This window comes from Perca flavescens, chromosome 1, assembly GCF_004354835.1.
Source record: "Perca flavescens isolate YP-PL-M2 chromosome 1, PFLA_1.0, whole genome shotgun sequence".
NCBI classification, from domain to species: Eukaryota; Metazoa; Chordata; class Actinopteri; order Perciformes; family Percidae; genus Perca; species Perca flavescens.
In genome coordinates this window covers 11,609,261-11,621,674 of record NC_041331.1, presented here as the reverse complement: position 1 = coordinate 11,621,674, position 12,414 = coordinate 11,609,261, and the positions used below count along the sequence as shown (strand labels likewise).

The window sequence follows — 12,414 nt, the reverse complement described above, 5'->3', positions numbered from 1 at the left end:
CGCTCAACAGTACGACCCTCTCGGATTTATCATTCCATACACCACGAGAGCCAAGGTCATCGTGCAACGTCTCTGGGACAAGAAAAGAGGATGGGACGATCCTCACCTACCAGAAGACCTTCTCCAAGCCTGGCAGTTGTGGGAAAGTGAGCTTCCCCAGCTGGCACAGATCACTCTGCCAAGATGTTACACTGACCACAGTTGGAATTGCAGCAACAGCAGTCGCAGCATTCACATGTTCTGTGACGCCTCTGAGCGTGCGTATGGGTCTGTGGCGTACCTGCGTACCGAAGGGGACAGAGGAGAAGTCCATGTTGTCTTCTTGGCTGCAAGATCAAGAGTCGCGCCTAAGAAGCAGCTTTCAATCCCCAGGCTGGAACTGTGTGGAGCCCTCACAGGAGCGCAGTTAGCTTCAGTTCTTAAGAGAGAGCTCACCCTTGACATCCAGGAGGTGGTGTACTGGACAGACTCAACCACAGTACTTAACTGGCTTCAGTCAGATTCATGCCGATATAAAGTGTTCGTGGGAACCAGAGTTGCAGAAATACAAGAGCTGTCTGACCCTACAGCCTGGCGCTATATTGATTCAGCAACCAATCCTGCTGATGATATTACAAGAGGGAAAACACTGACTCAGCTTGCTGGAGAGAATCGCTGGAGTAAAGGGCCACCTTTCCTTCAGTTGTCGGCCAAGCATTGGCCGAAGGCACCAGAGGGAGACACTACAGAAGAGGTAGAAGAGCTGAGGAAGACAACGTTCAGCGGTCTGCTCACAGGAACAACAAGTCCTACAATACCTGATGTTCAGCAGTTCAGCACATATCAGGAACTTCTGGAAGCTACTGCACAGTTGCTCCACGGGGCGGCCGATAGCACCACTCAGCCTGCCGCCGATGACTACTCTAAAGCCGAGTTGGCCCTCCTGAGACATGCTCAGATGGAGAGCTTTCCTGAAGAGTTTACACTTATCAAGTCAGGAAAGACCATCCCGACAAGCAGCAGATTGCTTACCCTAGCTCCCGAATACGATGAGTCTTCTGACCTGATCCGAGTTGGAGGTAGACTCCGTAGGTGTAACAGCCTGAGCCAGGATGTTCTGCACCCCGTCCTTCTAGCCCCCACTCACCCAGTCACAAAGCTCCTAATCCAGCACTGTGATAAGCAGTTGCATCACCCTGGAGCTGAACGTGTCTTCGCTGAGCTGCGCAGGAGGTACTGGATATTGAGAGGTAGAGAAGCAGTGAGGAGGCATCAACATAACTGTCCTGAGTGCAGGAAGTGGAGAGGCCAACCAGTGGTCCCGAGAATGGCAGATTTGCCCCCCTCAAGTTTAAGGCTTTTTCGACCTGCCTTCTTTTCAACAGGGGTGGATTGCTTCGGCCCTATGCTCGTCAAAATAGGCAGACGAACTGAAAAAGACGGGCATCCTGTACAAGTGTCTTACCACGAGGGCAGTCCACCTCGACCTGCTGGCGAATATGGACTCTAATTCCTTTCTAATGTCCCTCAGACGCTTCATTGCTCGTAGGGGAAAGCCCTTTGAGCTTTTATCCGATCAAGGCACCAACTTCAAAGGAGGAAGTAGAGAGCTACATGAAGCATTCAATACCCTGGAGCCTGCCCTCAGAGATCTGCTAGCAGCAGAACAGATCCGGTTCCGCTTCAATCCACCGGAGCTCCCCACTTTGGTGGGTCGTGGGAAAGAGAGGTGCGATCGGTGAAGACAGCCCTCCGAACCACACTAGGAGCTCAAACTGTACCCGAGGAAGTGTTGATGACTGTCTTGATTGAGGTGGAGAGCATCCTCAACTCTAGGCCCCTGGGCTATGTCTCCACGGACATTGCAGACCCGGATCCTGTTACACCCAACTCCTTGTTGATGGGGCGGCCGGACTCCTCCCTGCCACAAGTCGTTTACCCAGAGACAGAACTGCTTAGTCGCAAAAAGGTGGAGACATACTCAAGTCCTAGCCGATCATTTCTGGAGGCACTTCATACAGCATTTCTTGCCCACCTTGCAAGCACGACAGAAATGGAATATTGATGAAGAGGACATCACCATTGGGACGGTAGTTCTCATTGTAGATCAGCAGGCTCCAAGGGCTCTGTGGCAAGTAGGAACCGTAAAGACTGTCGTACCTGGAGCAGACGACCGTGTGAGGACTGCAGTTGTCCAAGTGAAGGATCGTACCTACACTCGTCCAGTTGCACGGCTCATCAGACTGCCTGCTTTCCCCCGAGATGCTGCCGAGCCATAATGGACCTTGAAAACAAATTTGCATACCAAATTTGGGGGCGGCTGTAAAAAAGGCCATGCCCTGAGTATGCATTCCCATTATGTATCAACTGTGTCTGATCACACGCTCTGCCTGTGCACTCTCTGTTCCCACCCTGACAACGGCCCCTGAACGCAGCAGCGAATGAGAAGCATGGAGGAGCAGACATCAGCTGGACTTGAGTTTAGACTGCGGCGATTTTTGACGGACAGTTTCTTTTCCGTGTGTGCGTCCATGGAAATGTGAGTTTAATTGTTGTGTTAAGTAACACACCGTAAGTGTTTATTAGCCGTGAATGTATTTAGGTTTCTGTTAGCTTACAACAGGATTCAGAGCTAGCCGCTAGCTTGTAATAGTCTGTTTAACTGTTCTACATTTTAATAGCTATTGTTTTCTATGCTGTGCACTGAATATTTCGGTTGTTTATTTAGTTTAAATGCTTGTTATAATTCTTATGACTGTCATTTATATAGGTTACATGAATGCCATGTGCTTGCTAATCTTTAATTGATAGCTCATTGCAGTCCAGTTACTATCGTTAGCCATTAACATTGCTCTGTGCATGCTATTTGTAGCTGGCTATGTTTTAGCTTAGGTTTGCCTTTGCTATTGGTCTGTAACTATTCTTTCTAAACAGTCTGTATTGCTGTGCTTTGTTGTTACAGAACCACACACGCACAGAAACACAAGCCTATTTGTTTATATAAACCATCTAAACTGCAACCCTGGACTCTGCATCTCCTTTCTCCCCACACTCTCACCTGAACATTGGAATAGTGTCCTGACCCGACACCCTGAAGCGATTGCTGCCACACCTATTAACCCATATTTACACCTTCTATCATACAGGATCCATGTTCTCATTCTGTTTACGCCAAATTCTGTCTCTACCATCTGAATGTCTCGAGAAATCGAGACTCATCAGACCAGGCAACATTTTTACAGTCTTCAACTGTCTAATTTTGGTGAGCTTGTGCAAATTGTAGCCTCATTTTCCTATTTTTAGTGGAGATGAGTGGTACCTGGTGTAGCCCATCCGCCTAAACGTTGTGCGTGTTGTGGCTTCACAAATGCTTTGCTGCAACCTCGGTTGTAACAAGTGGTTATTTGAGTCAAAGTTGATCTTCTGTAAACTGGAATCAGTCGGCCCATTCTCCTCTGACCTCTAGCATCAACAAGGCATTTTCGCCCAGAGGACTGCAGCATACTGGATGTTTTTCCTTTTTCAGACCATTCTTTGTAAACCCTAGAAATGGTTGTGCGTGAAAATCCCAGTAACTGAGCAGATTGTGAAATACTCAAACCAGCCCGTCTGGCACCAACAACCTTCCTCCAACAATGGAGGAAACCGTTGCAAAGAGTCTGTATTGTATGGATTTAGATCCAGTTTCAAGACATAGATACAAGGAGTTAATTAACAGATATGTTGGACGTACCTCATGAAGATGAGTGAGTTTTCGGTACAACTTAAAGATTTGCCAACAGTCAAGGCTGTTGACTTCACCAACTATCTGGTCTTCCAGATATCGTACTACGCCAGACAGCAAATGAAGGCCTATAAAAGTCTGGAGGCATACACCTTTTTTGTCAGCGAGTGGGTCCCCAACCTCGGTACCAAACGGCTCCACGATGATCATCGTTTGGTCTTCGCCAGGGTGAGTATTTGTTCTTATATTGTTTTATGTGTTCAGATGCTAGCAGTAGCGGCTATAATGTCAACTGACATGCAACACATCTTAATGACAACGTTAGCATAACAGTCATTTATGTTTCAAGGTAAACACCTCTGAAAATCTGGATTATTGCGAAGGAGGATGGAGAAGTCATTGCAGCTCATTGCAATTGCATGGCAGGGTAAGTCATTTATGTAGGCTAGGATGCTAAGATGTTTACCAAAAGATCACACACACACACACACACACACACACACACACGTGTTCTAGCACACTGCAAGTGTACTTCAGAACCAGCGGGGAGAGAGCTTTAAGGGATAAACATGTTAATTAATGTAAAGTGCTACTCCATACTAGTATAAGTAGGCTATGTTGCACATCATCAAAATGTGCTGATATAGATTGCACTTTGCTAATCTATTGTTAACATGTCCTTCTCACTGTGATTTTAGTGCCCACACTTTCACGAAGATGAAGCCAATCTGCGCTTGTGTGCTGGGTAAAAGGGCTTCTGCCTCATCAAGTGCTATCTATCTATTATCTATCTATCTATCTATCTATCTATCTATCTATCTATCTATCTATCTATCTATCAATGATGGGGATAATGTCACGCTGGACCGGAGTCATGACTACTAGTAACAAGTTCAGGCACAGCTTCACGTTGTAGATGCTGAGTACTGTGACTTTGTTGTGTGGAACCGCAATGACATTTTTGTTGAAAGGATTTTGCCTGATCTTGAACTTTGGGATGATGTGAAACAGTATACTTCCAGAAATACTGGGACAGCAAGTTAAAAACTTACATGTGTAATGTGATGAAAGGATATGAACTTAGGTCCAGGCACTCTTGAAAGTGGGCTGTGTGATGTATTGCTGTTATATCAATACTGTTGTATGAGACAAGATGACATTTTGAATATTGTTATGACCTGAGTGTGGTCTTTGTGAGTTCTGGCTATTGTATAATTTGCCTTGACATACTAGCCATTATATTCACATTACTTATCAGAATAGGTTCATATCTTGTGAGAGCACCAATTGTCATCAAGTTGTACATTGAAGCACTACACAATTTGGAAGATGCTTACTGAAAAGATTATATGCCATTGAGAAGAATAATACAAGAAAAGATTTTTCAACAATTTTTATAATAACTACAAGGACATGGTGTGCAATAATACATTGGAATCCATTTCATTACATTTATAATACATATCGCCAGTACAATTGGACTAGTGAATAAAAATATTACATTTGAAAACATATTTACAGACTGATGTGTGTCAGGGCTCAGGTACTACCACTACTCCACCCTGTCCTCCTACTTATCATCATCATCATCATCATCATCAGAGCCAAGTAGCAGGGATCAGGTACTGGACACTACCACTATACTCCTCCCTTTCCCACATTCTGTGAGCCAAGCAGGGGCTCCAGGCCAACGTGTGTGAGGGCTCAGGTCCTGGACTGACTGATTATCACTACCCCCTCCCTCCTCCTCCCCTTCTTCCCCTCCTCCTAACTCCAATGGGACGACAGACTCCCAAAGATTAGACAAGACACAGCAAATAACCCCAATCTTGTTAGTCAATGCTAGTGCCTCACTTGGTTTTGTTGCCATGTGCTCTATGGGCATAGCCCTGCTTTGCAGAATCTGATATTTTCTTTTGACTAAACCGATGACTCTCAACATGAATTAGCTATTTTTCTAGTTTCTGCCACCTCATATGCTGACAGCTGATTTCTCCTTTTGGTAAATACAGGTATCTGTAGTGAATCACAGTAAAATCCCACACTATCGCCTATATTGAACCCACGGTCTGCTAGGACAATATCTCCAGGTAACAGGTTTTTCAGGAGGCCACTCTCTATTGTGATCTGTTTATCGCTGACTCTCCCTCCCCAGGCACAATATATGTAAGTGACATTGCCTTGGGGTGCAACACCAATCAAAAATGTTACAGGTGATGCTTGTAGTTTGACCACATTTGTGCTTGGGCTATTAAATTAGAGGGCTTCTCAATAAAAACTTTGACAAAGTCAGCTATCACAGCAACTTTACATCCAAATGCCTGTCTGAATCCCATTGGCATTGTAGTTTGAAGTACATGTCACTCAATTTGAAATTCTAACCTTTCATTAAGTATGTCAATTACTTTATGCCAAACTAAAGCTAAATCTTTCAGCGGGAGATTTAGTCTCAGCAAAACTAAAATGAACTGTTCAAATATAGACAGCACAGACACAGGACCACAGGTGATGTAGGGTTCGCACAGCTAAAAAATCTGAATTAAAAACAAAAAGTTGGGGAGCCCCGTGTCTTGTCTTTGTTTTTTTTCAAAGGACTCCTGGTTGAACTGTGTGTCCAGTGCTTTGGTTCTGTCTCAGAACATCCTCCATCTTCTCAATGTCATCCATCGTTAGCTCAGTCTGGCATCCGGCATCTGCATAGCCTGCAATATAGCAGTGGGGAGCATAACTAGTTAATTCATGAATATGAATTATGTGAATTGTTGTGAAGTTATCTTTTTGACAACCTTTTTACAAACATGCAAGTTCTCTGGTCCAATTATACAGGGTGATTTTCTGACAATCACATTTGTAACATTTAATAATAATGCTGGTTACACATCTTAGTACGATAATTTACCTTGATTATTTAATATCCCATTCCCACTGATGCCCTCTGATTGTGGGTTGTTGTCAGTTGGCTGCTTTGGTTCAGAGCTCTCGGCTGTCAGATCCAGGCTCATACCTGGGCTCTCAGCTGTCTGTTGGAGATCCAATATAACCTCTGCACATTCCGACCATCTTTGTTGGTCTTCCTTGAGCTTCATCCTCTGCTCTCGTTGAAGAGATGCCTCTGATTTGGGCTTAGTTTTTTGGTATGAGGTTGACCGTCGGACCCCGATTCAACGTCAACCAAAACGCTAGGGCATTAGACCACCGGTTACTTAATAATCATTACTAAATAAATGAGCATTTAATGACAACCTAATGCTATATAAACACAACCACCAAAACCAAACATACCTCCGACGAAGTGGTCGCTGAAGACATGGGCATTAGCAGACTCTGCTCCTTCGACCTTTTTTTTTTAGATCCATTTTTTTATTATTTTTATATTTTTGAACATACAGAACATACAAACACAATTGAACAAAATCAGAAATCCTCTTCCATCCCCGACCCTCCGCGGTCTCGAGGAAAACAAAAACAAACAAATAAGCAAAAACAAAAACAGAAATCACACCTTGCTTAGTCACTTTTCTCTAGTTCTTGTGATGTTGAGGTCATTCGGACTGATATTTAAAATATGCCAACCACTGTTTTATACAAAGTGAGTGGGGTGGGGGGAGCCAGTGCTGAGCTATCATGTTCTTAGTCGCAGTTGATCCGGCTAGCCAAATTTTCTTCTGTCTCCCTATCACATCAGATATTATTGATGTTGTTTTATTCCAAAACTCATGCACCTGTTCACACTCCCAGACCATGTGCAGGAAAGTTCCAGTTTGTTCAGGTTGCTGTTCCCCCATGGTACCCCATGGTAGGAAGACGGATGTCCTAGGGACCTCAAAGCTAGCTCTCAGGTCTTCAAAACTTAACATACCTTCATCATTGAATAACTGGTCTAGAGTATAAATACCTCTGTCACTCCACTGGTTATAAACAAAAGGTTTGTTACCAAACATTAAGTGTATGTTGTGCCAAATTTGGGTGTTCAAATGCCACTTACTGGTGTTGCGTAGTTGCTCCTCCATCTGTTTAAATTTGGTCACTGTGTTGGTGATAATAGGGCCATAAGCTAGCATACACTTTTTTGGACACACGCCTGTGAAGGCAGTCTTAGACTTCCTGTGACGTTTTGATCTATTTCTCTCCATGGGACTGTAGATGAGGGGTCCATCCACACTCTGAGGGCCCGTATCTGAAAGGCTCTGTGGTACACTTTAAGGTTGGGGAGGGCCAGGCCTCCCGTGTTTGCGGTACGTTGTAGGGTAGAGTATTTTAGCCCGGGTTGTTTATTATTCCAAATATACTGCAGAACTATGTTCATTTTAACAACAGCAATCCTGGACCGTAGCGATGCCGGCAGCGCAGACCAATTGGCTATAAAATCCACTGTTCTGTGAGCTTTTTACATTTCTCACCTAGTTATGAACGACAATCTTTGGTACTCTATAAAACCCCTTTCCCATTTTCTCGGTTAATGATTGGAGTAGCCGTAAAATACACAAAACATAGGCATTTTTTCATAGGGCAGATTCTCAGCTATTTCACTTCCTGCCCTCCATCTGAATTTTGCACTCTCACGAAGCAGCAATGGGACGTCACGTGAAACCAACCTATTAGAGGATATCCCTATAGTGATGGAGACTTCAATGTAGTTCTGGATACAGTCACAGACCGTTCACCCCCTACTACAAATAGATGTTGAAATAAAGCCAAAATAGCCTTGAAAACATTAACCAAAGATCATGCACTAATTGACATATGGAGATTAATCAATCCGTTAGGAAAGGATTATACCTACTACTCGGTTCCACATAACTCATACTCAAGATTAGATTTATTTTTAGTAAATAAGGCTTGGGAACTGGTACCACATCATGTGAAATCGGCTACTTTTAGGAATCATGCAAAAGAACCGCCCAAAACATCCTATTGGGATAAATGTCTACTTGTAAAAAATATTTAAAAATATATATATATATATAAAGAGGTTACAAGTATAATATCAAATAATTTTCCTGCTCTAAAAAGGGCTTGGGCCATGGATTTAAGATGCTATATAACTGAGGAGGAATGGAGCAAAGTCTGGAGAAGAGCTCACTCTATCTCCAAAAATGTCTCACTTAAACTAACTCAGCTTAAAACAATACACAGGTACCATTGGACACATGTACACGTTGGAAATGTTCGTCTGATAAAGGGTCATACCTACACGTGTTATGTTACTGTTCAAAATTTTTGGGTTGAAATTTTCAGAAAAATCTGTGACAAAAATTTGTATTCAACCTGACCCTGCACTCTATATAATAGGGGTTCTATCAAGATTACCTAATCAACAATCACAAAAAGTGAATGTCGGTAGCCTTTGCTATTGCCAAAAAGCTGACTTTTTTTGTAAATGGAGAGAAAGCAGTGCTCCACACATTCAAGATTGGATAGGTGCACTGTTGAAAATAGCTAAAATTGAAAGAGTAATCTTCATGAATGTAGACTCTCTAGAGGAGTATAATTTAATATGGTCACCTTTCGTAGCAGTCATGTCCTAAAGACAACAGACGATATAGATAACAAATTAAAGTGTTGCATCTCACTCAATCACAACTTGCTACAGCATAATAACAAGCTTAAGATAAGTAAAGACTAAACCAACACCCTCTTTGTTTTTGGTGTTTTTTTTTTTTTTTTTTTTTTTTTTTTTCTCCCTAAGTTATGTCATTGCCATTTTATTTATTTTTGCATGTGTATATGTATGTGTAAATGTGTATGCATATATATTTACATGTCTATGTATGTATATGTATGTGTATGTATATATGTATTTTTGTTTTTGTTTTAGCATTGTTGCATGCATCTTGGTTTGTTTATTTGGTCCTTTGGAATTGTATGATAAGATGCCTGTGTACAAAATACACACTATTGCTGCTCGGTCTGATTTTGGTTTGAAAAAAAAAGCAAAAATAAATACATTTGTTAGACTGTCAGACTGCTGTGAATGTGTTTTAATGCTTTATTAGCTGCCAGTCAAAGTTGTAAATACAGTTAGCATCTTGCAGATGGTGAAGGGTTAAACCCTAACAAGTTCTAGCAAGTCATGAACAACATGGTAAACACTGTCCCAGCTGCTGTTGGTATCTCAACTCTTCACTCCTTTGTCTTAACTGGCTCCACAGCTGACTCCTGCTCCTGGTTCTCACCCTGGCTCTCCTCCTGGTTCTGCTTCTCCTCCTGGTTCTGGCTCTCCTCCTGGTTCTGCTTCTCCTCCTGGTTCTGCTTCTCCTCCTGGTTCTGCTTCTCCTCCTGTGCTGCAGTGTCGGGGTACAGGCAGGACGTGTTGCCATCCTTCCACGTGACCCGGATGTCTCCTGCTCTGAGCTCCGTCAGGTCCCCGTTCCCCTGCCCCTGCCTGGCGAGCGCCGGCGATGCTTCGCTGCTGCAGCTGCTGTCGTCTCGGTGCGCTGCAATTATCTGCAGCTCCTCGGCTTTCTGAGCCGCAGCTGCTGCCTTGTACTTGGCAATCTTTTTTCTGCTCCTGATGGGAAAAAAAAGACAGGAAACTTTAAAATATCCATATTATACATTTTCCTCTAAGTGTTTCCATTGCGTAAATTGAGGTCATACTTGTTGGCCATGGCTCCCATTCCCAGCAGTAGAAAACCAACAAGAAGGCAGACGAAGGCCAGTCCCAGCAGCACAAACGTCCATATGGTCGCTGCAACAGAAGACAGACAACACTCTGCTTAACATACAGCTCATGTATTTACATCAATATAGTGTTTAGTTTATAGTGCAAGAGGCAATTAGTGTATGTGCATCAAATGAAGTTAATGAATTAACTTAGGTTCGGGAATAGGGCCACGCCTGAACCACACCTCTACTCACTGACCAGCCTTTATATTCCAAGCCAACACACTCAGTGTCGTTTGTTTCCGCATTCTCGAGGACAGGCAGACCGTGCAACACGATCAAAAACGAAAAGTAAAAAAAGACTCAACTAACCATGGCTTCAGAACCTGTACTCAACCTCCACAATTCAGACGATGACTTGTTCGACGATCTTTGTGAAACTGGTTACCCTCCTGCCCACGAAACAGCACTCAAGACTGCAGCCCAGCAGCTTCACAGCAGAGCCCCTTGCGCTCCGTGGTTAGCATAACACAGCAAAGTCATCTCCATTCAGGATCACCTAGATCTCAGGCCTAACCTCCACTGGCCGCGACGATTCAACACCAACATAGCCAGGGAAGCCACCGGCACGCTCCACATACGGAACTCAACATCAGAGACTGGACTGTTGCCTGCCTCCGATGGGTCCTCATACGGAAAGGCATTCTCTTCCACCGCAACGATAACAAAATAACTTTGTTCCACCTTTATTCCTCCTCCATTACCACTCCAACGGCGACAATACAGAGCTTGTTTGAAATCAGCTTGGGTAAACTGTAAACTGGCTGATCTTAAATGCAATATATACATTGCCAATTATCAGCAACCATTCATCCAATGTTCCAAAGGCCCATTCTGTTTACTAATCTGATATTTTAAAAGGCTAACTGAGCAAACATTGGAAAACCCTTTTGCAATTATGTAAGCACATAATGTAATCTGAAAACCGCTGCCCTGGTTAAAAAAAACAATGCAACAAATACACACACACACATATATATATATATTATATATATACACACACACACACACACACACACACACACACACACACACACACATATACAGTGGAGGAAATAAGTATTTGACCCCTTGCTGATTTTGCAGGTTTGCCCACTTACAAAGAATGCAAAAATCTACAATTTTAATCATATGTACATTCTAACAGTGAAAGACAGAATCCCAAAGAAAATTCCAGAAAATCACATCATATGAATTTATTAAAATTGATAACCATCTGATGAGGAAAAACAAGTATTTGACCCCCTGGACAAACAGCAAGTATTCTGGCTCCTACCAGCTAGTTAGTCTTTCTTTAAGACACAGCCCCAATCCGAACCAATTATCTACATCAAATACACCTGCCTCACCTCGTTACCTGTATAAAAAAGACACCTGTCAACACCCAAACAACCAGCATCCAACATCACCATCATGGGCAAGACCAAAGAGCTTTCTCACGGACATCAGGGACAAGATTGTTGATCTGCACAAGGCTGGGATGGGCTACAAGAGAATCGGAAAGCAACTTGGAGAGAAAAGATCAACTGTCGGTGCAGTTATCAGGAAATGGAAGAAGCACCACACCACCGCCAACCTCCCTCGGTCTGGGCCTCCACACAAGATCTTGCCTTGTGGGGTGTCCCTGATCATCTGAACAGTGAGGAATCATCCCAAAACCACAAGGGGGGAACTGATGAATCAACTGAAGGCAGCTGGGACCACAGTTACAAAAAAACGGTTGGTAACACACTACGCCGTCATGGATTGAAATCCTGCAGCGCCGCAAGGTCCCCCTGCTCAAGAAGAAACATGTACAGGCCCGCATGAAGTTCGCCATTCACCACCTGGACGACTGAGAAGAGGCCTGGAAGAAGGTGATGTGGTCAGATGAGACCAAAATAGAACTTTTTGCCTCAACTCAACTCGTCGTGTTTGGAGGGCAAAGAACACCGAGTACAACCCAAAGAACACCATCCCCACCGTCTAGCATGGTGGTGGCAACATCATGCTTTGGGGGTGCTTTTCAGCCAAGGGGACGGGACAACTCCATCGTATTGAGGGGA

General features: G+C 43.6%; 1 protein-coding gene across 2 annotated transcripts in view; it reads right to left on the bottom strand.

The window, feature by feature from the left end:
• Nucleotides 1-9,669: 9,669 nt before the first annotated feature.
• si:cabz01068815.1 (Solute carrier family 51 subunit beta) overlaps nt 9,670-12,414 on the bottom strand; it is a 16,617-nt gene continuing 13,872 nt past the window's right edge. For both annotated transcript variants that reach the window (XM_028579969.1, XM_028579960.1), the window contains exons 5-6: nt 10,304-10,394; nt 9,670-10,214 (exon numbers count right to left, since the gene is read on the bottom strand). In XM_028579969.1, the coding sequence (XP_028435770.1) occupies nt 9,827-10,214; nt 10,304-10,394 (479 nt within the window). In that variant the 3' untranslated portion in view covers nt 9,670-9,826. The remainder of the gene's footprint in view (nt 10,215-10,303; nt 10,395-12,414) is intronic.